The 24,654-nt window shown below is 40.4% G+C and overlaps 1 protein-coding gene across 4 annotated transcripts in view; it reads right to left on the reverse strand.

Annotated features, from left to right (window-relative positions):
* SPTBN5 (spectrin beta, non-erythrocytic 5) overlaps positions 1-24,654 on the reverse strand; it is a 305,552-nt gene that overhangs the window by 72,017 nt on the left and 208,881 nt on the right. For 3 of the 4 annotated variants that reach the window (XM_078781338.1, XM_078781325.1, XM_078781343.1), the window contains 6 exons: positions 21,602-21,858; positions 19,083-19,269; positions 18,542-18,754; positions 12,647-12,843; positions 9,448-9,655; positions 4,462-4,656 (listed from right to left, as the gene is read on the reverse strand). In XM_078781338.1, the coding sequence (XP_078637464.1) occupies positions 4,462-4,656; positions 9,448-9,655; positions 12,647-12,843; positions 18,542-18,754; positions 19,083-19,269; positions 21,602-21,858 (1,257 nt within the window). The remainder of the gene's footprint in view (positions 1-4,461; positions 4,657-9,447; positions 9,656-12,646; positions 12,844-18,541; positions 18,755-19,082; positions 19,270-21,601; positions 21,859-24,654) is intronic. The other variant, XM_078781331.1, reaches the window with a different exon arrangement.

Consider the following 24,654-nt stretch of genomic DNA (forward strand, 5'->3'; position numbering starts at 1 on the left):
TAGTCGTTGAAAACATTTCTCTGTTTCCAAGGATGTGGCAATCTCCAGTTAGTATAGAGATCAGCGGTTTTTTTGAAGGTTAGGTGAAAGTGGATCACAGGAAGAAGGAGAAAGTTGGAGTATGGTGAAAAATAGAATTGGAAAGGTCTTTTGGCTGGAGGGGATTGAGTTATGAAGGAAGGAGAGGAAAAAAAACGGGTGGGGTGAAACCACTGAATTGAAAATATATAAAACGCTCATACTCCGTGAAAAGTGTAGCCGCCGTGTCGCCATCTTGGTTAGCACGACTCGACCGACTCGCTTCGCGGATCTCGTTTGTTTTAAACGTGACTCTTCACAAGTTTCAGGAAAATGTCCCGAGTTATTCACGCTCCCAAATTAACAATATTTGTTCTCGAATTTTTTTTTTGTGAAAAGGAAAGGATAAAGGAAAGTGTTGTAGTAACTGTGATAGGTTTGCTATTGAAAAACGATCGCACAAAAGGTGAAAAAACGCAATCACTTTTCGCTCTGAATTACATGCAAACACTGATCTCTATACTAACTGGATTGGGAGGCTCGACGCCAAATCAACGCTAATCGGTCCATTCGCTGTGAAGTCACCGGAAGTAGATTCGTCGCCATATTGGTTCCCCCAGAAAATCTGCGTCCGTTCATTGTCTTTATCAAAAGACAATGCCTGCTATATTTTATAAAATAATTAAATCGAAATTTCAACAAAACATTCGATTCAAATTGACTTTAGACAGCAAGTTGCTGTGAGGAAAGATGCCATCCTGTACAGCGTATGGATGTACGAACTCCACTGAATGGGACTCCAATGTATTGTTATGGATTCCGGGTTTAGGTGAATTACTATTCATGTCATTGCTTATTAATGTTTATTCTATTAAAGGTTGTTGTGGTTAAATGGTTAGAGAGGCTCCGGATAACAGGAGACCGGAAACGGGATGATGACCCGGAAGAAGAAAAAGACACGAGGTCAGGGAGAAGCGGCTATCTTCTTCTTCCTCGCCCAGCTACGACGCGAGCGGTGTCGATATTGAGCAGCGTGGGGGACGCTGCGTTTGAAAGCCCGTCTGGCGAAAGGAGTTACCTGCGCGGGGTAATTACCGATTACACGTCAAGTTGCCGTGGGTTCGTGCACGGAACCAAGCGTCCGGCACAGTTCGCCTCAACGTCTACAAGGACGCGTACGGGTCGCACCTTGCGCCTCGCGCGCTTTGCAAGCTGCGCTTTGCTTTGCCCGCTTTGCTTTGCAAGGAGGTGTGCGCTGCAGCAGCTGTTCCCGGTACGCGACGTGCACGTTTGGAACACGTCAGCCAGGGGTTCGTTCAACCGCCCGTGTGCGGAGAAGTCGACCTTCACCTTGGTTTGGAGGGGCCCAGAGACATTGTGAGGGACAGTGACCATTGAGGGGTCGTGAGTGGGGAAAGGGGGGAAATTTATGAGATGGCCATCTTAGTAAGATTGTTGATGGATTGTTGATTGCTGATGATGGATGGAGAATATATTATTAAGTAATCCGGATCCTTGGTGTGGGGTTTCTTATTGACTTGAATTATTGTGTCTTTCATAATGATTGCGCTACGAAAGCGTATAAATCAGAGATCTTTCTGGTGGGGTCCTCCCACGGTTCGGGGGTCACCAAGACCAGGTAGTTACCGGGAGGACCACGTAACAGTATCAAGGGCCGAGGAAGACTGCCTTCATCAGCTTTGTGGCGAGTATGGAAAGCATGAGAAAATTATTCTCAGAACTTGTAGACAGTGCGGATGCCCCCATGAAGTATCTACTGACGTACAAATTCAGTCAAGACCATCTGGAACTTTTCTTCGCAGCGGTACGTTAATGTGGAAGATTTAACAACAATCCTACGGCTCGTCAATTGCAGTCGACCGACAAGCGCCTCCTAATGTGACATCATGTAAAAAATGGTACTGGAAACTGTTCCCTCTTAGATCATCACACTGACATTCTTCCAGTTCAGAACATTACACAATCGACAATCAACATTGCATGCAAATATGACATCATCGACAGAAAACCATCACAAGATGACCATGACTACGCTGACACGCCAAACTTCGAAACAGTTTCACAATACAAAGAGGCGGCTGTTAGCTACATCACTGGCTATGTAGTTCGCATGATGAAGAAGAGAATCGACTGCGTGTCTTGTGCGATAGCACTTACTACTTCAGATGGTAGTTGCCATGATTTATTGAGGATGAAAGACCACGGGGGCCTCCAGAAAGCATCATCAAGCGTCATTGTCACATGCTTGGAAACAGAGAAATGGTTTCAACGACTACTGAAGACGACAAATGGGAATCTTCCTCAAGGATCCGGAATTTCAGCTGCAGTATCCATGGCTGTTATGGGCAATACTGTTCATATGGACTTATTTCCTGAACTGCACTCACACCAGTTTGAAACTGCAGTGGAAGATAATCATATTCATAACCTAGTGAAGATAGCAGCTTCTTGTTATTGTCGAATCAAACTCTTTCATCTTGGGAAAAAGGAGACGGAAGCCATCACCGGAGAGAAAGTCAGGAAGCAGATGTCCAAACTGATTTTGTTCAAGCACCAGTTGAGATTATAGAACACACATGATACAGTGTACACATGTTGCTATTTTATATTCTGTAATTATAATTTATCATAATTTGGCAATATCCTGACGTGTCTTGGAGGAGAATAACAAAAATATTTACTATGACCATCATGTTTCTCTGCCCAGAAGTATAACTCAGAAGTTTGTTTTCACTATACTCTTCTGATTCTGATTCTTTGATAAATGGATGCAATTTATTTTCAATGGTACTCACTTCAGTAAGAATATTGTGCCATGTGGAATGAAAAAACAAAACAAAACAAAACCAACACTTGACCACAAATATGGTATACAAGTATTCACATACCAATTTATTTTGCAGATCCATGTTATATTATCAGCCATGAAAAAGTAAACGCAGTCCTATTTTCCTATTCTTTAAATTTTTAAAGAATATTTAATTACTATTAATATTTACTATTAATATTAATATTATTTAATATTTAATTAAATTATTTAATTATATTTAATATTTAATATTATAATTTATTATTAGAATATTTAATTTATTTAATATTTAATATTTAATTAGAGGGAATTTAAAGAATTTAATATTTATTTATCAGCATATTTCCTACGAAAATTCCACCTTCCCACTTTATTTTATTCCATTCCGAAATGATTTTAATCCGTTCCAGGGTTGAAAAAGCATTATTCCAGGATTGATGAAATGCCATCGTATGCTACTTACGGTTATAAAAACCGTAGCGGTCGATTTGAATGAAGAAGAGGAATCACATTACATCGGTAAATGACATTCGTTTTGGGGAATCGTGGGGGAGCAAAGATGGCGGACATATGGCTTCAAAAAATGAGCTTCCCTTCCGATCCAGTTTGTATAGAGATCAGTGCGTGCAAACGCATGACGGAAATCACCATCGCCCACATCGAGTGCCAACCAAGATGGCGCCCGGTAGCTACATCTCCATCTGTGTGGTGTGAATGGCAATGGTCATTCTATATATTTTCCGTTCAGTGGGTGAAACACGTGGTCGAAGAACGAACGAACACAAACAAAGAAGGAAAGAAAAAAATTTTGGAGTTTTTTTTTTGAATTAAGAATTTAAACAAAGGGTAAGATGTTCGGGGGAATTATGGGGTGAAAAGAAAGACTGGAAAAAAGAGGATGTGGTGAAAAGAAACAATGGGAGAATGAAAGTAAATGGACCACAAATGACCGCCGAGAGGAGACAACAAAGCCAATGTTTGTCTGTCCGTCCAGTGTATATATGCATGTATGTCCCTTCCACCAACATTTTGTGGGTTTATTCCCTCTACAATTCGTTTTCTCTGCAACCGTTGGTCCAATTGACATGAAGTTTTCACCATAGGAGCGCCTCTTCTTGTAGAAATGTTTAATGATAATTATGACGTCATAGGTTACGTAGTAGGGCGCCATCTTGGAAAAAACTATTTATGTCATAATGATGATGTCATAGGTGATTTCATTACGAAGTCATAAATCGACAAGTAGAACGCTTGATCCAATCAGTATGAAATTTATTGAGTGTGATCTAGAGATGAATTGGTCAAGAGAAAAAAAATGATGATGTCATCAGTCATGTGGTTCGGCAGCCATCTTTTTAAGGCATACCAGTGGGGCAATCTACTGTTTTTCATAAGTTTTTTTAACTAATTTATTGTTTGCCATTACATTAATACTGTACTGAAAAAATTGAGCAAATGCTGTTGCATTTTCAAATATGTCAAAACAAATAACGTCTATTGTAATGATCTTTACTCAAAGGCTTGTAACCAATCATTTTCATTTCCAAAAAATGAGTAGCATTATAAATAAATCAATAGTAAATGTAAATTCGTGCAAACACAAGGCCTCAAACCTGGTCCCTCTGAGCCATGTCCTTCTGCAGTTTTCCCCAGAGGCGTGTTGTCCGCTGCAGCTGTTCATGCACTGACATCCTGCCTCTTCCCTGTAGTCCCATTACAGTTGTGCCAAGCTCTCCTAGCACCGCCATTCGTGCCATGCCCGGTCCTTCAATCTCCTGCTTAAACTCTGCAAAGTGTTCATGGAGTATCTGGTGGCAGAAAAGAACAGATTTGGGAAAGGGTGTACATTGTAGATTGAAAGGGGGGTGGGGAGGGAGGGGACCTCAGTTCAGTCTTGCCAATCACATGATCATCAATACATTTCTTGATAAAGCTAAATACCATTTTATTGCGATTAATGTTAGTTAAGTTTAAAACCATTGTTAAAACCTCAAGTAGGCCAATGATTAAAGAAGCAAAGTTATTACCCTCACCAGAGGAGAGGGTATTGCATTTGAGTCCGTTTGTTTGTCTGTTTGTTACTTGCCGGAATAGATTCCGGCAAGTATGTTGGCTGGTTGGTTTGTCTGTCAGTCTGTCTGTCTGTCTGTGCGCAGTACTACGTCGACATCGTTGCACATAGCATCGTCATACTTTACACACATATTTGCCTTGCCCTGGAATAGACTATGCCCAATTTTTATCTCTCTAGCCCAAGGTCAAGCTCAAGGTCACCCAAAACGTGAAATCAGGGGGGTCGAGTTTTCATTTAAAATATATTTCAAACCACTATAAATCTAAAAGTACATGAGATATGTATACACTTACTGTTACTGACATATAGGAAGTCACATACGACATTTCATTTGGCACCATGACCTTTGACTTTGAGTGACCCTGAAAGGTCAAACTCAAGGTCAATAAAAAAGTACATTCCGGCAAGTCCTCGGTCTCTAACCGATTTGTAGTCTGTCTGTCTGTTTGTTTGTTACTTGCCGGAAAAAATTCCATCAAGTATGTTGGTTGGTTGGTTGTTACTTCCCGGAAAAAATTCCGGCAAGTATGTTGGTTGGTTGGTTGGTTTGTCTGTCTGTTTGTGTGCAGTACTATGTCTACATCGTTGCACATAGCATCACCATACTTTACACACATATTTGCCTTGCCCTGGAATAGGCTGTGCCCAATTTTTAACTCTAGGCCCAAGGTCAAGCTCGAGGTCAATAAAAAAGTACATTCCGGCAAGTCCTCGGTCTCTGACCGATTTCTAGTCTGTCTGTCTGTCTGCCTGGTTGTGCGCAATACTACGTCTACATCATTGCACATAGCATCGCCATACTTGAAGCACATTTGCCTTGCCCTGGAATAGACTGTGCCCAATTTTTAACTCTCTAGGCCCAAGGTCAAGCTCAAGGTCACCCAAAACGTGAAATCAGGGGGGTCGAGTTTTCATTCAAAATATATTTCAAACCACTATAACTCTAAAAGTACAAGAGATATGCATACACTTACTGTTACTGACATATAGGAAGCCACATACGACATTTCATTTGGCACCATGACCTTTGACCTTGAGTGACCTTGAAAGGTCAAACTCAAGGTCAATAAAAAAGTACATTCCGGCAAGTCCTCGGTCTCTGACCGATTTCTAGTCTGTCTGTCTGCTTGTGCGTAGTACTACATTTACATCGCTGCACATAGCATCGCCATACTTTACACACATATTTGCCTTGCCCTGGAATAGACTGTACCCAATTTTTAACTCTCTAGGCCCAAGGTCAAGCTCAAGGTCACCCAAAACGCGAAAATCGTGACCGCAGCGTAAAGCCGGGGCGAGGCGGAGTGATACAGAGGAAGAATTCGACGGTTTAAATGAATCCGCGATGAGGCGGATTTTCATTGGGACCTTCATCCTGATTTTGTTACCTCCGCCATCAAAGGTGGATGGAGGTTATGTTTTCACCCCTGTCTGTTTGTCTGTTTGTTACTTGCCGGAATAGATTCCGGCAAGTATGTTGGTTGGTTGGTTACTTGCCGGAATAGATTCCAGCAAGTATGTTGGTTGGTTGGTTACTTGCCGGAATAAATTCCGGCAAGTATGTTGGTTGGTTGGTTACTTGCCGGAATAGATTCGCCGGAATAGATTTTGGGTGGTGAGGGGACTTGAAGCCAGATTTTAATCTTACAGCCGCCATGTTGGTGCTCACCGTCACTGCGATGTGAAGCGAAAGACGCCTCAGAGCTGTCACATTCACAATCGCTCTGTCGTATGTACTCCCGATACGTGTTTCCTTCATTGTAAAAACCACCAAGTCAACAGTTAAAAGGATTTTGAGCCGATAGGTGTTACGGCCTTGGCAAGATCGATGGAGACAGCGATCTGTTAGCTTATACACCGCCCAAATAGATATGTGGAATTCTCTCATGTTGAGATTAAACCCACGTCGTTTGAACTTTGGCAGAGGTCATTATTTACTTTTAATGATGTTTACATACGAATCAAAAAGATGATAATTGGTTTTGGGTTGTCCTTTCCGCATAATATCTCATGGGATTGTGCGTTGGAGAGACGACAGTGATGGCGGGGAGTGGTTGGCAAATCAAAAAGAAAGCACATTAAAAAAAAGCAAGTCTTTCTGACCGATTTTTCATTTGTCTGTTTGTTTGTCTGCACAGAATAAATATGATTTTCTCTGCAACTGTTGGTCCGATTGACAGGAAATTTTCACCATAGGTGCAACTCCACCTGTAGATTTTTTAAAATGATAATTATGACGTCATAGGTCACGTGTTTCGTCCGCCATCTTGGAAAAATCGAAAAATTTTGCGCCTCCATATCTCGGAAAGCGCTGAATAGAAAAAATTGAGACATGGCTCACTGTAAAGAACTCTCCATGGGGAATAAAATATGTTAATGATGATGTCATAGGTGCCTCCATTATGATGCCATAATTCGACAAGTACAAAACTTCATCCAATCGAGATGAAATTTCTTGAGCGCCATGTCGGCATAAACTGGTGGAGAAAAAAAAATAATGATGACGTCATCGGTCACGTGGTTCGGCCGCCATCTTGGAAAAACCGAAAACCTTTGCACCTCTATATCTCCGAAAGCACTGAATAGAAAAAATTTAGACATGGCTCACTGTAAAGAACTCTCCATGGGGAATAAAATATGTTCATGATGATGTCATAGGTGCCTCCTTGATGACGTCATAATTCGACAAGTACAAAACTTCATCCGATCCAGATGAAATTTCTTAAGCATAATCAAGGAATATATTAGTTTAGAAAAAACTAATGATGACGTCATCGGTCACTTGGTACGGCCGCCATATTTGTTTTAACACAAAAGCCTTAAAAACCACTGAAAATACTTCCTGGCAAGGGTTTGCAATCTCTGATTGCTCTTTTTCTTGTTTTAATTTGCAATCTAGTGAATGCAAAGGAAACTGATTGACATAAAAAACAATTTTGTTTCATTCTGACAAATTAAATATATTTCTCCGTGACATAACCTTAATCTATGTATATGTATATATATATCTATATGTATATATATATATACATATATATATATATATATATATATATATATATATATATATAGATATATATATATATATATATTATATATATATATATATATATATATATATATATATATATAATTATATATATAATATATATATATATTTATATAACCACCATTGATTGTCTCTCTGTGGCTGTCTGTCTATCTGCCTTTGTTCTTTATGCACAGCCACATCTGTGCAAAGAGTGACAAACCCCAAGCTCAGGAATATTTACAACTTTGTGTGTGTGTGTGTGTGATGGGGGGAGGGGTGGGGCTAACATAGGCCATGTGGCCATGGCCTTGCACGGGGGAGTGGGTGGCCAGGGAGGGGCATAATTCTCTATGTAAATGTGTACCATGCAGCGCCACCTAGTGGTGGTGGCAGAGAGTGTTACCATTTCCTTCACCTGGGTAACGCTGTGGTTAAAGCACTCTTTGCACGGGTAAATTTGTCCTCCTTGCCATAAACCCTCCCCCCTCCCCAAATGGGGGGGGACCTGTCAAAGCCCCCCCCCCCCACCAAAGATGTATATGCAGTATATCTCTCCCCTCCCCCTCTCTTCCGCCTCCCCTCCCTCCTTCTTCCCACCCCTCCCCCACCCCAAGCATTCCCCTCCCCTTTCCCCTTATAGCATAGCAGCAAGAGACATGATGACTAATTTGTCCGGCGGCAAAGCGACGGTTCGACTCTTCTCGTTGTTAATACTAGGGCATGCCCGTACTATATATATATCTAAAATTATATCCTCCCCCTCTATTTACATGAAATGGTTTGGTCCATTCGCAAAGCCAAAGCGAACGGCTTGCGAGTACGGTGACAATCCCCCCCCCTCTATTTACATGAAATGGTTTGGTCCAAAGCGAACGGCTTGCGAGTACGGTGACAATCCCCCCCCCCCCCCTCTATTTACATGGAATGGTTTGGTCCAAAGCGAACGGCTTGCGAGTACGGTGACAATCCCCCCCCTCTATTTACATGAAATGGATTGGTCCAAAGCGAACGGCTTGCGGAGTTTGGTAAAGAAATCGCCATAGCGTGCACAAACGCGCAGGAAAGCGAATGAATCGCAAATTAGTTTTAATTAGTTGTAAAACATAGTTTAACGCCAACATAGTTTGCCAACGTGAAATAAATGAATACGCTCTCAAATGTGCCGTCCGAGGCAGAGTCTGTTCGCCACGTTCGGCACACGTGATAGCTCGCTGCTCTCTGATTGGTTGAATCGTTTTTTGGACATAGCTCGCTAACTATTTGTCCGATTAATATGAAACCTTGAAAAGGCACATCCTCGGGTCCCCAGCAATATACCTGGCAAGTTTCAAGTATATCGGACCGGTAGTTGTCGAGAAACAGCGGTCGCATACAGACACACACACAGAGATTACTGGAATTATAGATAGATAACTCTCTCATATTTTGTCCATGTTAATTAACATTCATCCATGGTTACCAGCTCTGGACTTATAACTGCTTCATTACCCTCACCTCTACATCCTCCAAATCCTTCCCAAAGTCATCCGACCGTGCAACTTTCCTTCGCTGAGTAATCCAGGCTCGCATTTCCTCGACTTCACGCTGAAACTCAAATATTTGTCCAGCACTGCGCAGACTTTTCCGACGCTTTTCTACAGCATGTTGCAGCTTATCAAGCTCCTTGTGTACCTTGCTCAAGCATGAGCGCATCTCGGTGCTGCTGGGTTAATGGGAACATGAAAATCACAATGGGTGAACATCAGTCCCAGTAAATGAATTTCAAAGATGATCAGCATGTAAAAATTGCTAAAAAAACAACAAAACAAAATCAAGCTAGCAGCAGTTATACGTTGGTGATGTCATCATATAAAGGGCATGGGCACGTGCACAAAGTGTTCATAGAAAAATGCACCTTGTTTTCGAGAAATAAACAATATGACATGTGATGCATCCATCCATATGCTGTCTGCTGCCAATACAGATCTTAAAGATCTAATACCTGTCTCCAACAAGAGAAAGATCCCAACAGGTGACCCTGACTTTCAGTGACACGACAATCCCAGAGTCCTCCAATGTCAACATGCTAGTGGTCAACAAACATGCTTGTGGGCTAGACATATTACATTGCATCAGGGGTACAAGAGTAGGACAGCAGGGGCTGTGCGCTCTCGGGTAAGTTCCTCATCTCGTGACATTACAAGACTCATCAACCATATACAAGGCTCAGGCCCTTAGGAGTGTCTAATACTCACTGTTCATCCGGATGTGAGCATCCAAAACAACACACAAAGTTTGGACTGCATCTAGGACAGCAGTTCTCACTTCAGTGGATCACTAGCATCTGAAATCAACATCCATTCTCTGTCATACCAGATACTTGAGACTCATGCAGTTTGGACTTGCCTTTCCGAGAAATATAGAATTTCATGCCTTTCCTTGTACTGTGGTACATCTGTACATATATGTCCTCATGTTTTCCCTTTACCATAATTAATGTCAGTGTCACCCTTTGCCCTTTGTTATGCAGTGCATTCAGAAAGTATTCAGACCCCTTCACTTTTTTCACATTTTGTTATGTTGCAGCCTTATGCTGAAATCGTTTAAATTCATTTTTTCCCTCATCAATCCACACTCAATACCCCATAATGACAAAGAGAAAACAGGATTTTAGAAAGTTTTGCAACTTTATTAAAAATAAAAAACTGAAATATCACATTTACATAAGTATTCAGACCCTTTGCTATGACACTTCAAATTTATCTCAGGTGCCTCCCATTTCTCTTGATCATCTTTGAGATGTTTCTACACCTTGATTTGGGTCCACCTGTGGTAAATTCAATTGATTGGACATGATTTGGAAAGGCCACACCTGTCTATATAAGGTCTCACAGCTGACAATGCTTATCAGAGCAAAAACCAAGCCATGAGGTCGAAGGAATTGCCTGCAGATCTCAGAGACAGGATTGTGTCGAGGCACAGATTTGGAGATGCCTACAAAAAAATTCTGCTGCATTGAAGGTTCCCAAGAGCACAGTGGCCTCCATAATTCTTAAAATGGAAGAAGTTTGGAACAACCAGGACTCTTCCTAGAGCTGGCCGCCCGGCCAAACTGAGCAATCGGGGGAGAAGGGCCTTGGTAAGAGAGGTGACCAAGACCCCGATTGTCACTCTGGCTGAGCGCCAGAGATCCTGTGTGGAGATGGGAGAAACTTCCAGAAGGACAACCATCACTGCAACACTCCACCGATCTGGGCTTTATGGCAGAGTGGCCAGACGGAAGCCTCTCCTCAGTGAAAGACACATGAAAGCCCGCTTGGAGTTTGCAAAAAAAAGCACCTATAGGACTCTCAGACTGTGAGAAACAAGATTCTGTGGTCTGAAGAAACCAAGATTGAACTGTTTGTCCTCAATTATAAGCGTCATGTATGGAGGAAACCAGGCACCGCTCATCACCTGCCCAATACCATCCCAACGGTGAAGCATGGTGGTGGCAGCATCATGCTGTGGGGGTGTTTTTCAGCAGCAGGGACTGGGGAACTGGTCAGGGTTGAGGGAACAATGAACGGAGCAAAGTACAGAGATATCCTTAATGAAAACCTGAAAAAGAGCGCTCAGGACCTCAGACTGGGCCGAAGGTTCACCTTCCAACAGGACAATGACCCGAAGCACACAGCCAAGACAATGCAGGAGTGGCTTAGGGGCAACTCTGTGAAGGTCCTTGAGTGGCCCAGCCAGAGCCCTGACTTGAACCCAATCGAACATCTCTGGAGAGACCTGAAAATGGCTGTCCACCGATGGTCCCCATGCAACCTGACAGAGCTTGAGAGGATCTGCAGAGACGAATGGCAGAAAATCCCCAAATCCAGGTGTGCAAAGCTTGTCACGTCGTACCCAAGAAGACTCGAGGCTGTAGTCGCTGCCAAAGGTGCTTCAACTAAGCAATGAGTTAAGGGTCTGAATACTTATGTCAATGTGATATTTCAGTTTTTTCTTTTTAATAAATTTGCAAAACTTTCTAAAATCCTGTTTTCTCTTTGTCATTATGGAGTATTGAGTGTAGATTGATGAGGGAAAAAAATGAATTTCAACGATTTCAGCATAAGGCTGCAATATAACAAAATGTGAAAAAAGTGAAGGGGTCTGAATACTTTCTGAATGCACTGTAGATATACCATGAGGAACAATCTTATTACCTCAAATTATCTGACCAAACATTGTGTTCTTCAGATGAAAACCAATAAATAATGTTATGAAACCAATAAATATTGTTATAATTTGAGTTTTTCCCCAATTTGACCTTTAAATGCATCCGAAATGCAGAAGTGATGCCAGAAATGTTAGGTGACCTCAAATTAGCTGGGAAACATGTATCATTATACAGTAGTTAATGTGACAAATGCTTCCTGGGCTATGGGTTGGTCATGTTTTCCAAGATGGCCGATGGCAGCCATCTTGGATTTTAAGATACAACTTGTGTCTTTGGATAATTTTGTTCCAAGGGCACTAAGGAACCTTTCTGCCAAAGGGGACTTTTGCATCATGATTTGAAGTCAACACCATATTTTTAGCACTTAACATGTCCACTAATTGGAAGATGATATTAAATCGATTTCTACGAACAGGATTCCCCTGGCACAAAAGTCTGATCAATATCTGAAAGATTAGATCCATGTATTCTCTCAAAATAAGTTATTTCACTCTTGAAACAAACCTGTTGAGTGAACTCTGGGAAATCAGGTTATTTGCCTTCTTCTCAAGGTCTTGCAGACGAGTCAGTAACCCCTCTAGTTCCAGATGTAAGGCTTCAAGCCTACTCAGTGCCACCTGGACCCCCTCTTCATCTCTTACGTCCTCAGTACCTTTCACCAATGGCCACTGGCTATCCAACCAACTTTGCATGTCAGTGAGCTGGGGTGAGGAAGGGAGGTTAGCGAGAAGGAAGCGGGGAGGTAAGGAGGATGGAAATAAATGTGTGGTGTTTGGGAGTGGGAAGTGGGATTATTAAGCAAATTGAATAAGGATCCTAAAAAGGATGATTCTTCAATCAGGGAGGAAGAATGAACTTGGTGGATTTGTATCACTGAGGGAGAAGAAGGTTATACAATCAACACAGTATTTTAATGTCTTCTTTTTTTATTTTACAAAACTGGCCTGGCGTTGGCTTAGCGGTTAGGGTGCCGGCTTGGGATCCTAGGCTCCTGGGTTTGAATCCCGGTCGATCGCTGAATTAACGCCAGGGGGGTTGACTCAGCCTGTCATCCTTCCGAGGTCGGCAAATTGAGTACCAGCTTGCTGGGATGAATGATCACGGTGTGTACCCCGATTCACGCATCGTAAGAGCGTGACCAAGGGTTGGCGTCAGGAAGGGCATCCGGCCATAAAAACATTGCCTCAAACAGGGAACCATGATTGTCATGGGGCCCGCAAGGCTAACCCCCGCCCTAGCGGGGAAAATGCCCTTAAAACGATCTTTAAAAAAAAAAGATTTTTTTTATTTATTTTTTTTAATTTTTTTTACAAAAGTTTCTTTTTTTCTGAAAAGCTTTAAAATATGTTATGTCATCATCAAGACCGAGTGGACAATTGTGGATCCCATTTCTCACTCAATGAACTCGATCTGTAGCTTATAATAGAAAGGTAAAATAAGTCATTGCATTTTTAACATCATGTAGGACTCAAACACACCCTCTAATGGTACTGTTACTGATCCGTCATTTCCACCTTTGTTGTTATTATATACTTGTAGGATTGTTAGTTTCAGGTACTATTGTTGTTAAGATTTTCGTGTGAAATGGAGATGACTTTAGTAAAAGGTGAAAATAAGTGTTTGTGAAGGAAAAAGGAAGATGCGGCAAAGAGGCTGGAAGAGGAGAGGAGGAGCTTGAGAGAGGACGAGATGGCCATGAGAGAGATACAGCCGTAGAGTCGCATCGAGGCTGCATGCGGACTTTTTTGATATTGGTCCCGAATGAGTTGAGGCTTCCCGGGAAAGGGATTGCCTGTGACATCGTCACATATTGCGAGTGCAATTAAACCTGCGTCTCAGGTTTTATGACCAAGAGTGAGTCATTGTTGAAGGGAACCAGCGCCTCCATTACAGGCCTATACGCAATTTTGTCCTCGAAGAGGCTGTCCGCCTGGTGCTTCGTGTTTTGTCATTGGGATTCCCATGTCGACATCATTGTGTGGAGCGCCGTTGGCTTCCATATCGGCTCAATTCCCATTCTCACCTCGTAAATCGACCTCTCACCTCATAACTCCTCACCCACAGCTGTGCCAATACCTGCCTGTTGTTTTGCCATTCTGCAGGATTTCGACCTTCACCGCGTTGGGATTTGTGCATGGACTTTGGGGAATGTTACATTCCATTCACGTTGGGCGTATCATGAGTTTATTGCTTTGAGAGCATTGGGAAATGATTGTACCATCATATGTATTGTTCATTTGATGCAAGTGATATTTTCATTGTACTTTCTTTGAGAGTGTTATTATTGTGTATGTGAGAGTTCTTAATACAATTACTTGTTTTGTTCTACATTTGCATTAGTGTGGTTTTACCATGGTTTATTAGAAGACTCAGAATAACAAATCTTTCTGCTGCGTTCCCTCTCAAGACTCTGAGGTGCATCGTAACCGGGGTTTGGGGAGGTACACGTAAAAATACATACAACAAGAATATGTAACAAACCAAAAATATAACAAAAACATGTAATACTAGAACGGCACTCCGATGGGCGCATACCTCTGCCAGGCTGAGCAGGTAACGTTTTTTATCCCACTGATAGGCTGGATCTGGATTCAGACCTCAACCAAAATCGAATCAATTAGTCCTTGTCACACATCCAACGTGTCCACCAAATTTCGGCTGAATCCATCCACAACTTTTTGAGATATCGTGCTATGTATCATTTCTGGCCCTATCTCTCAATGGTTACAATAATCACTTTAAAATTCTCGTATCTGCATGCGGATTCGGATCTTCACCAAAATCTAATCAATTTGTCCTTGTTACACATCCAATGTGTGCACCAAATGTCGTCTGAATCCGACCACAACTTTTTGAGATATCCTTCTCACAGACAGACAGACGAAAAATCACTCAAACAGTGACACTTGGCAAAACATAACAAAGTAGCATGGCACTCAGTGGAGCATCCTTTTGACGAGTTAAATAATTGGTGGTTGAATTCAGTTAGCCGACATGAAAATCCAATTCAAATTTCAAGTCAATCGGATGAAAATTGAGGCTTTTAGAAATTTGAAAAAGGTGGTTGACCTTTGGCCTATTTTGACCTTTTGGCCTATGGTGATCTCAAAAATAGTTGTTGGTTGAATTCAGTTCACTGATATGTAAATCCCATTCAAATTTCAATTGAATCGGATGAAAATTGAGGATTTTAGAAATCTGAAATTGTTGTTGATCTTTGACCTATGGTGATCTCAAAAATAGTTGGTGGTTGAATTGAGTTTGCCGATATGTAAATCCTATTCAAATTTCAAGTCAATCGGATAAAAATTGAGGATTTTAGAATTTCGAAAAAAGTGGCTGACCTTTGGCCTATGTTGACCTTTTGACCGCAAAAATATATAGGATTTTGTCGGACCACAAACTCTACCATTTTGTGAAGTTTTAGTGAAGATCTGTTTAAAATTGTGACCTGTAGGCAAGTATAAGTGAGCGGACAGACAAACAAACAAACAGACAATATGAAAAATCACTCATAGAGCGACACTTGGCAAAACAGTACAAAGTAGAATGCCACTCAGTAGAGAATACTTTTGACCTCAAAAATAATTTGTGGTTGAATTCAGTGACCTGATATGAAAATCCATTTCAAATTTCAAGTCAATCGGATGAAAATTGAGGCTTTTAGAAATTTAAAAAAAGTGGTTGACCTTTGGCCTATTTTGACCTTTTGGCCTATGCTGATCTCAAAAATAGTTGTTGGTTGAATTCAGTTAACTGATATGTAAATCCCATTCAAATTTTAAGTGAATCGGATGAAAATTGAGGATTTTAGAAATTAGAAATTGTTGTTGACCTTTGACCTATGTTGACCTTTTGGCCTATGCTGATCTCAAAAATAGTTGATGGTTGAATTCAGTTAACTGATATGTAAATCCGATTCAAATTTTAAGTGAATCGGATGAAAATTGAGGATTTTAGAAATTTGAAATTGTTGTTGACCTTTAACCTATGTTGACCTTTTGGCCTATGCTGATCTCAAAAATAGTTGATGGTTGAATTCAGTTAACTGATATGTAAATCCCATTCAAATTTTAAGTGAATCGGATGAAAACTGAGGATTTTAGAAATTTGAAATTGTTGTTGACCTTTGACCTATGTTGACCTTTTGGCCTATGCTGATCTCAAAAATAGTTGATGGTTGAATTCAGTTCGCTGAAATGAGAATCCTATTCAAATTTCAAGTCAATCGGATTAAAATTGAGGATTTTAGAAATTTGAAAAAAGGTGGTTGACCTCTGGCCGATGTTGACCTCTTCGCCTATGCTGATCGCAAAATAGTTGGTGGTTGAATTAGGTTAGCTGATATGTAAATCCTTTCCAAATTTCAAGTCAATTGGATGAAAATTGAGGATTTTAGAAATGCAACAAAAAGTGGTTGACCTTTGGCCTATGTTGACCTTTTTGACCCCAAAATATATAGGATTTTGTCAGACCACGAACTCTACAATTTTGTGAAGTTTCGTGAAGATCGATTTAAAATTGTGTCCTGTAGGCAAGTATAAGTGAGCGGACAGACAAACACACACACAAACCGGAGTGATCAACAAACATACTTGCAACGTTTTTTTTTTTTTTTTTTGCCAAGTAACAAACAGAAACAGACAGGGGTGAAAACATAACCTCTGTCCACCTTCGGTGGTGGAGGTAACAACACATAAATGCAGAGCCTTTGCACACATGCATATGCTTAAAGTTGATGAAAGATCATTTACAAATGTAAGTAAACTTGGGGAGTTCATAGAACATGATACCCCACGCAGTGTTCAAGCATGAATATACTGTACTTCAATTTCAAGAAAATGATGATTTTAAAGATCGTTAAAAAAAACCCAGAAGTTTTGTGTTACTAAAGCAGTCTTATACACACCACCCTTATACACTGTAATAAGACGACATTGAGTCGTAGTTTAGGAAATGGAGGCTTTATTGATCACCACAGAATGCTGCGTTAATCTGCATTGGACATAAGCATATTGACGGCCTCTTCTTCACTCCGATACTGTACCCTCTCACATGCCACGCCCTCTCATGCTATTTAACGATATATAGCATGGTTCTTGGAAGTATTATGTAGGTTATTTGTGTTCTGCAATATTCAAGTATCTAATTCAATTTAAATAGAGGTTTAAAGGTGTATAAATGAATTAATTCCGGGTTTTACCACCATTTACCCATTACTGTATTTACTACATCACCCGATCTGACACGTCACATTAGTTATTCATGCCTGTTGTTTGTGTCCTTTATAACATCCCTAAAAACAGTCAGTTTCCTGTTTGGATTGATTTTCACCTTTATTTGACTGCCAAGCAGGCAGACAGAGTAAAAATAATGATCTCACTCCTTACTCTCTGTGCAAGTGCGATTGGGACTAATTCAAAGCTAAAGTACGGTAAAACGCGAAACTTGGTTTTCTTATTCGTGTTCCGATTCATGTTCAAAATATAACATTCAATCTAAGTACGTTGTTCCTCAATCATAAACTGAACCACCTTTCGAGGATATTTTTCCCCACAGAGCAGCCTGGCCTTTTTCGGGTACCGTGGTCCCATTTTTTGAGGCAATGTTTTATGGCCGGATGCCCTTCCTGCCGCCAACCCTTTTAGTCGCCTCTTGCGACACAGGGAATTACCAGTGAGCTGGTACTCAATTTGCCGAACTCGGAAGGATGACAGGCTGAGTCAACCCCCCTGGTGTTAATTCAGCGATCGACCGGGATTCAAACCCAGGATCCTATGATCCCAAGCTGCACCCTAACCGCTAAGCCAACACCAGGCTATCTCAATCATAAATTGATGATCATTAACTGATAAGACAGACAAAAAGACATGACCCAATTGCTTAACCCCGCTTTTCACTTCACACATGCACGGGGTAACAATAACTTCTTTTTTTTGTCCAAACGGTTGTCCAAACAACAACAATAAGAAAAACATCCATGCAAGTTTGGAAGAAATGAATGAATGAATGATCGTTTTAAGGCCATTTTCCCCGCTAGAGCGGGGGATAGCCTTGCGGGCCCCATGACAATCATGGTTCCCTGTTTGAGGCAATGTTTTTATGGCCGGATGCCCTTCCTGACGCCAACCCTTGGTCACCTCTTACGATGCGCAGGGATACGGTGTACCTATTCTAAACCGGGGTACACACCGTGATCATTCATCCCAGCAAGCTGGTACTCAATTTGCCGACCTCGGAAGGATGACAGGCTGAGTCAACCCCCCTGGCGTTAATTCAGTGATCGACCGGGATTCGAACCCAGGATCCTCGGATCCCAAGCCGGCACCCTAACCGCTAAGCCAACACCAAGTTTGGAAGATAGAAGCATAATAAAATTCAGACAAAGGAAGATCTTACCTCGGTATATGTAGATAGCATCTCGTGGGCAAGCAAGAGCAGCTTCTTGCGAGCATCCATGTCCTTGTGCAGCTGCAACACTGCCTCCTCCAGCTCATGCACACACTGCGAGATTGCCGTGCTGTTGGAATGGTGTTCAGACACTAGATCACGACCCTGTTTGGCCACGGCTGCTGCCATGGAAGAATGTGTCTGCATCTCTGCTTCGAGTGCCTGCACGAAGAGGGGATTGTTAGGAGGAGGTGGATGAGACGAATAATGCAACTTTATTCGACCATGTTAAAGATTTATAGAACTGCAGGAAAAACAAAATGCACAAACAATTTGCTACGTTTATGGAAACTGGTAGAAGTTGGCGTCCTTTTTGAGCTTGATGCTGGGTGTTGGTTTAAGGGTTAACGTGGCTGGTACAAATAACTAATATGAGTGCAAGTACAAATAACTTTTCGTTTTTGAACTTAAAATAAACTACTTGTCCCCCTCCAAAAAACAAACAGAACATGTAAAACAAAACACTTTCTGCTCTTTCAAAAGGTATCACCTGATGACGTTTTTCAAATGTAGTCACATCTGTGAGGCTGTGACCACATTCTTGAGAGGCAGCGAGGGCGAATGCCTCCCTCAACCATGAAAATTCGAGTTCTACAGCACGGTAGAACTCGAACAACACTCGCCTACTCTCAAACTTGACACGTTGCGACTTTGCAGATTCCTCCAGGGTTTCCAGCCTGCCCCCAAAGGAAGAATGATGCAGATGACAAGGCTGCCTTTTGAAAGTCTCTATTTGTTTGCTTGTCTGAAAGAGGGATAACCCTCAGGGATGAATATGTACAGATATTAAATGCAGGACAAGGACATTATGAGAGATCACTGAATGTTTATTTGAATCGCGTGGCTATTGGTAAACAGAGGACAAGACACTTAGTACATTAGCCCATTGTCCTCCATGCAGTGAGAGACCATCGTGTGTGTGTGTGTGTGTGTGTGTGTGTGTGCGTGTTTGTGTGAGTCTGTGTGTGTGTGTGTGTGTTTGTGTGAGTCTGTGTGTGTGTGTGTGTGTGTGTGTTTCATTGGTTATCTCCATATGCGGGTTTCAGAAGGTGGAACGGAGCCCTCTTCATGATGTAATAAATTGTCAAAGTCTCAAAGATTATGATTAGATGGATGTTTTCAAGATGGATTAGATGGATATGGATATGATTATATGAATGTTCTGAAGATGGATAGATTATAAGGATATGAATATGATTAGATGGATGTTCTGAAGATGGATCAATTAGATGGATATGAATATGATTAGATAGATAGATTAGATGGATATGAATATGATTAGATGGATGTTCTGAAGATGGATCAATTAGATGGGTATGAATGTGATTAGATAGATAGATTAGATGGATATGAATATGATTAGATGGATGTTCTGAAGATGGATCAATTAGATGGGTATGAATGTGATTAGATAGATAGATTAGATGGATATGAATATGATTAGATGGATGTTCTGAAGATGGATCAATTAGATGGGTATGAATGTGATTAGATAGATAGATTAGATGGATATGAATATGATAAGAAGGATGTTCTGAAGATGGATGGATTAGATAGATATGAATATGATTAGATGAATGTTCTGAAGATGGATAGAGTAGATGGATATGAATATTAGATGGGTGTTATGAAGATGGATTTGAATGTGATTAGATGGATAGATTAGAATGATTTGAATGTGATTAGATCAATAGATTAGATGGATATGAATATGATAAGAAGGATGTTCTGAAGATGGATGGATTAGATGATAGAATATGATTAGATGGATGTTCTGAAGAAGGACAGATGAGATGGATATGAATATGATTAGATGGATGTTCTGAAGATGGATTTGAATATGATTAGATGGATGGATTATATGGATTTGAATGTGATTAGATGGATAGATTAGATGGATATGAATATGATTAGATGGATGTTCTGAAGATGGATAGATTAGATGGATATGAATATGATTAGATGAATGTTCTGAAGATGGATAGATTAGATGGATATTAATATGATTAGATGGATGTTCTGAAGATGGATTTGAATATGATTAGATGGATGGATTATATGGATTTGAATGTGATTAGATGGATATGAATATGATTAGATGGATGTTCTGAAGATGGATAGATTAGATGGATATGAATATGATTAGATGGATGTTCTGAAGATGGATGGATTAGATGGATATGAATATGATGAGATGAATGTTCTGAAGATGGATAGATTAAATGGATATGAATATGATTAGATGGATGTTCTGAAGATGGATTTGAATATGATTAGATGGATGGATTAGATGGATTTGAATGTGATTAGATGGATAGATTAGATGGATATGAATATGATTAGATGGATGTTCTGAAGATGGATAGATTAGATGGATATGAATATGATTAGATGGATGTTCTGAAGATGGATGGATTGGATTGGATGGATGTAGCTAACCATATTCAGATGGATATGAATATGATTAGATGGATGTTCTGAAGATGGATTTCAATATGATTAGATGGATGGATTAGATGGATTTGAATGTGATTAGATGGATAGATTAGATGGGTATGAATATGATTAGATGGATGTTCTGAAGATGGATTTGAATATGATTAGATGAATGTTCTGAAGATGGATAGAGTAGATGGATATGAATATTAGATGGGTGTTCTGAAGATGGATAGATTAGATGGATATGAATATGATTAGATGGATGTTCTGAAGATGGATTTGAATATGATTAGATGGATGGATTATATGGATTTGAACGTGATTAGATGGATAGATTAGATGGATATGAATATGATTAGATGGATGTTCTGAAGATGGATGGATTAGATGGATATGAATATGATTAGATGGACAATCTGAAGCCTCCTGCTCTGAAGATCGATTCCTCCAAAGCTACATAGTAAGTTGAAGGAAAGATACAAAAGGAATGACAAAAAGAGAATTGGGAAATAAACGAAGCCAATGTGTGTAAATGTATTTTAATTTGATTGGTAATCCAACTGCCCATACCGTGCCACAAGAACCTCAGCCTTTTCCACAGCTTCACGTGCTGATTCACTACCCTGAGCGGCCATTGCCCAGGCAGATTCTCTGAGTTCACAGGCTCGCTCAGATTGTGCACTCAGCTCAGTCGTCAGCCCTGACAAACGTTGCAACTGCTGGGCTGCTGCTGCCAAGCCTTGAGGCTGCTCAGGTGAAGCAAGGCCACACTCTGCCTCCGAAGCCCGACGTGTCACTTCATCCATGGCTCGAAGAAGCTGCACCACCTAAGTGAGGGTGGTATGTGAAGATCAAAAATAACAGATAGTGATTGTGAGGTACTCCACGGCACTTTGTGAGGAGCGAGAGACAGGTTGAGTGCAGAGATGGCAACCCGTTTTAAAGTGTTTCAGTAACAGCTCTGAAAATTATGACGATTTTCCAAGATTAAGGTTAAGGATTAATTAAGGATTAAGTTAAGAATTAATAAATAAATTGAATAAATAAATAAATTTATTAATTTAATAATTAATAAATTTAAATTAATGAAGTAATTAAGTTAAGGATTAAGGTTAAGGATTAATGATTAAGAATCAAGATTAAGGGTTGTAGGATAAATACAAAAAGAGAATACATAAAACACTGCAACGCCATCAACCTGCAAATTTTGATGTTAGGCAGGGGCAGAACCTGAAATTCTGCATCCTGTTTTTGATTCCATGGTTTGAGACCTGGAGGGCCCTATAGTCCATTATCTCAAGTGGGGAATAATGGGAGGCAGAAGCACCAACCCACAGTGGGGAGTCATGTGTCCGTGGTACTTTGGATGAAGGCCTTGTGCACTGTGATAAGCAGAGGACTGCTGAGACAGGACTTGGCCCTGAAAATAATTCTGAGGTTGCTGCTGGCTTTAGAAGCCAGCTTGGACATTTGATATCTACAGGACAGGTGACATGGGGGCAGTTCTGAGTGGATGGTTTTCTTGCTCAAAATTAATTATTAAATTTAGATCAATGTGGGTTTAGAAAGCTGCACTCCACACATTTAGCACTTGGCCAATTGTATGACGGTGTTACAAGTGCCTTGGCAGATCATAAACATGTCATTGCTGTTTTTATGGATGGTATGTGATACGTTTGGTACGCAACACGATGCGTACGATGCGATGGTACGCAACACGTTTGATACTTTTGATCACACTATTAATTTATGGAAATTACAATCCTAGGGAGTCAGAGGGATTGTTCTTAATTGATCTATAACTTCCTCTGTCAAATAGAAATCAATACACATGTTATGATTCCACTGATTCTGAGACATTACTAACGAAGTCTGGAGTTCTCCAAGGATCCATATTAGGCGCCCCTTCTGTTTTTAATCCACACAAACGACATCTCAAATACATCCACTCTATTACGGTACAATATCGTCTTTTTGCAGATGACACAAATGCCATTTATTCCCACTGAAAGCAGAATCCTAAATAATGAGTGACCGAAACTTTCTCAATGATTTAGAAGTAATAAGCGATCTCGAAATCGAGAAAAGACGAATTTATTCATTTCAAGAGTTCTAGATGACTAAATAACATGCAATATCCGATATAAAAATTGATGGTTTGTCACTTGAAAGAAAAACAAGTACAAAATTTCCAGGAATAATTATAAGTGAATATTTGACCTGGAATGACCACAATCAATAGATATAATACATCTGCCTGAATCTAACGCAGTATCGGAACACTGTATATTGAAATACTATTTGCCTATTAATGTTTTATTCACATTGTATAATTATATAATGCTACTACATACAGTATATATTATATGATTGTAATATGATTTGGGCAAATTCGAAATACAAATTGCAAGATGTAAGATTTTTAATGCAATAATACTATTCTGTTTCTACAAAATAAAGCAATTCACATCTGTGATGGTTAACATTACCATTCAAATCCTTCATTACCTCCGCCACCAAAGGTGGATGGAGGTTATGTTTTCACCCCTGTCTGTCTGTTTGTCTGTGAACAAAATATCTCAAAGAGTTGTGGACGGATTCGGACGAAATTTGGCAGAGAGGTAGCGTGTGTGACAAGGACGAAATGATTAGATTTTGGTGAAGATCCGGATTCGGATCCGGCTAGTTGAATTTTTAAAATAATTCTTCACCATTGAGAGATGGGGACAAAAACTATACATAGCAGGATATCTCAAAAAGTTGTGGACGGATTTGGACAAAACTTGGTGAAGAGGTTGGGTGTGTGACAAGACTGAATCGATTCGATTTTGGAAAATATTTGAATATGGATTCGGATACGAGGATTGTTTAATTTTAAGTGATTCTTCACCATTGAAAGATAGGGCTAAACCGATACACAGCACGATTTCTCAAAACGTTATGGATGGATTTGGACGAAACTAGGTGGAGTTGTTGGGTGTGTGACAAGGAAGAATCGATTCAATTTTGGTGAAGATCTGAATATGGATTTGGATCTGAGAATTATTTAATTGTTAAGTGATTCTTCACCATTAAGTGATATAACAAGATATTTTAAAAAGTTATGCACGAGTTATGACCAAACTTGGTGGACAAATTGGTTAGGTGACAAAAACAAGCCGATTCGATTTTGGTTCAGGTCCGAATCCAGGTCCAGCTTATCATTGATATATAAAACAAACTGTTCAGCCTGGCGGAGTGTATGCTCTCTACCAAGTGCCGTTCTAGTTTGCTGAGATTAATACACTGAAAACTAGAACACTCGGTAGAGAGTATACCACAGCCAGGCTGAACTGTTTAAGTTTTGTATCCCACAGATAGGTCGGATCTGGATTCGGATCTGAAACATAATCTAATCGGCTTGTTCTCGTCACCTAACCAACTTGTCCAAGTTTAGTTATAACTCATCCACAACTTTTTGAGATATCCTGCTATATATCGTTTTTGCCCTATCTTTCAATGGTGACGAATCACTTAGAAAATTCTCGGATCCAGATCCAAATCTTTCCCAAAATCAAATACTTTCGTCCTTGTCACATACCCAACCTCTCCACCAAATTTCGTCTGAATTTGTCCACAACTTT

The sequence above is a fragment of the Myxine glutinosa genome, chromosome 1, assembly GCF_964187855.1.
Source record: "Myxine glutinosa chromosome 1, kmMyxGlut1.1, whole genome shotgun sequence".
Lineage (NCBI taxonomy): Eukaryota > Metazoa > Chordata > Myxini > Myxiniformes > Myxinidae > Myxine > Myxine glutinosa.